The 2696-nt window shown below is 35.7% G+C and overlaps 1 protein-coding gene across 1 annotated transcript in view; it reads left to right on the plus strand.

Annotated features, from left to right (window-relative positions):
- The window catches only part of LOC106523510 (CD63 antigen), a 7616-nt gene extending 4920 nt beyond the window's left edge, over nucleotides 1-2696 (plus strand). Inside the window, exons 7-9 of the mRNA XM_014016935.1 lie at nucleotides 1421-1468; nucleotides 2190-2273; nucleotides 2479-2696. Of these exons, the coding sequence (XP_013872389.1) occupies nucleotides 1421-1468; nucleotides 2190-2273; nucleotides 2479-2619 (273 nt within the window). The 3' untranslated portion in view covers nucleotides 2620-2696. The remainder of the gene's footprint in view (nucleotides 1-1420; nucleotides 1469-2189; nucleotides 2274-2478) is intronic.

Raw genomic sequence — 2696 nt, forward strand, 5'->3', positions numbered from 1 at the left:
ACTAAAGGTGACATAGATACTTTATTATGGTATAGTATTTAAATATATGCCTGAGAAACACATAATGTTGCCCCTTTAAGAAGGGATTTAAAAAAAGACAGGGATGACGCCTGTCTGATGTCCAAAGGAAGGTCGTTCCATAATTTAGGAGCTGCCACAGAAAAAGCACGGTCACCTCTGTCTCGGATACAGTCGGGAGCAGCTGATCAGCAGACCTGAGGGATCGAGAGGGTTTGTAAGGATGTAGCAGTTTGGACAAATAGGGCGGAGCAAGACCATTAAGAGCTTTAAAAATAAAAAATAAAACTTTCAAATGAATCCTAATATGCATGGAGGCTAAAACAGGAGAAACATGATCAAACTTTCATGCGCCAGTTTAAAGCTGTGCAGTTGCATTGTGTACCCTCTGAAGCTGAAAGATGCAGGAATCACTGAGGCTTTTTCCCTGTGCCATTCCACATTATTACAAATAACTTAATTTCTGGACATTTATGGTTTGATTTCTTTGTATGTATGGATCACTTGGGTTGTTACCGACATCTGGTGGAAATTTCATGTCATTAGCACCTCTAGTAATATGTACTGAGAAAAATGGTGACGTGTTCAATACTTATTTCACCCGCTGTAGATCTCTAAATTGCATAGCAAACACTTCCTCTATATTACAAATCCTGATTCTCAAGAGCTGACTATAAGGAAGACTCTTCTTTAGGCTAGAAGGATGATAATTACTGTAATGTAAAAGTGTGTTTCTATCAGTAGATTTTCTAAAAACAGTAGTCTTAAGATCTGATTTACTAACCAACACATCTAAAAAAAGAGACTGATTCTTTACTATATTCCAAAGAAAATTTAAGAGTAGGCAAACGAGAATCAAGAAGGCATTTAAACTCATAATTCCTCTTCATGTAATTGGGACAGTGTCACAGGAGGGTGACATGCCAGTGAGGATCCATGGCCCTGATGATTCCTGGCAGCATAGACTATGGACGAGGACAAATGTGCTGAGCTCAAACTATTATGTGCTGATCGTACCGAGGCTGCAGAAGGAATCACTTTGATGGGACTTGGCTGACCTTTTAGACAAACGGATCTGCATGATTAACCCCAACCCTAACTGCTAATATGGCACCAGAAACAACAGAACTTTGTATACCTCTTTCACTGTAAGCTATAGGGCTGCTTGTTATGATTAGTAAAATACTGTTGATCATGTTTTAAGAAAACATCACTTCAAATATAACTAGATTATAATTTAAGGATCTTTCACACTGGATGATAASCCTGCTACGCTTTCCGAGAATGCGTTGTACCATTTGCTAGACTAGCATTGATTTTGTGTAATGTACAGAAACTTTTTTTTATATTTTTTTACAACTAATGACTTGTTTAACTGATGACTCATGTTTACTTCTTGTAGATGAATGCTCCAAATGAAAACCAGACGGAAGTGGCGATTTATGCTAAGGTAATAATCTAATCTTTCACTTTTATGCTTTTAAACTTCAAGAAATTCTGTTTTCCAGATGTAAACGTTTTCAATAAAATCAGGTAACACATTATTACTGTTGTTTTAGAGCAATTACATTAAATAGAAAAAATATCCACAACTTCTTTAGATGCATCTAAAGAAATTGTGGATTTTTTTTGACATGTCAAAAAACACCATGTTCTATGTCCCTTTTTATATAGTTTTAAAACATAATTTTAATTTTGATTTTAAATAAAAACACATATGTTTTTAATCTTTATTACTCAATGTTTAAAGTTCTACTAATCCTAAATAGCTCAGGACTCGAGAGGAAAAATACGGTTTGGACAAGGGGGGTCACTAGCTCTTTTAGAGGTCGTCATTGCCCCCCATGGTTCTTCCTTGGCGGCGCCCCTGCTTCCTCAACGCAGGAGAGGAGGAACAAACCAAACCAAGTGGCTTAACTTATTTCAAATATTCTGTACTTTCAATGAAAATCCAACAGGAACAAAAATCATTCCAGTTTTGTCTTAAGGTTTTAATTAATCTTTTATCTTTTTATCAAACAAAACACATAACACCAATTCTCCAGTCTCAAACTAAAGAAACATTGCATTTAACAAGTCGACTGTTCCTGCATCATTTTAAATAYAGCATTAATCACATTTTATAAAGGACACGGGACATAAAAAGTTGTATTGTATACGTTTTATTTCAGCCGTGCCTTCCAATTATCATCGAAGTYGACATGCAGTTCCTCCATGCAGCGAAAGGCATTCAAGTGGGACTGATATTAYTGTGGGTATGTATGACGTGTGTCTTTATTATTGGAAGGACACTTTTACACAAAAACTCATTTTGGTTGTCATTTACAGTCATTAAATTTGGAACTTATCAGTTGTGTTCTTTTAGCCTCATGTACACTTTTCAGAGATGTGAGCTGATGATTCAATATAAATCAGCGCAAAAAAAAAAACATTTAAAAAAATGTTTCTTTTTCATTCCAGGTGTTATCAATAGGATTGTGTGTTGGCGTTCTGTGTCAGATTAATAAGAAGCTGGAAACTCCTACTGTGGTCTACAGTTCAGAAGCAAAAGCAGGAAACTACACTTATCTCACCGAAGCTCCAGACTCCTGTCCAACTTGAGTTTTTATTGTTCTCTCTTTCACATCATAGATAGATAGATAGATAGATAGATAGATAGATAGATAGATAGATAGATA

The sequence above is a fragment of the Austrofundulus limnaeus genome, unplaced genomic scaffold (genome assembly GCF_001266775.1).
Source record: "Austrofundulus limnaeus strain Quisiro unplaced genomic scaffold, Austrofundulus_limnaeus-1.0 Scaffold158, whole genome shotgun sequence".
NCBI lineage: Eukaryota > Metazoa > Chordata > Actinopteri > Cyprinodontiformes > Rivulidae > Austrofundulus > Austrofundulus limnaeus.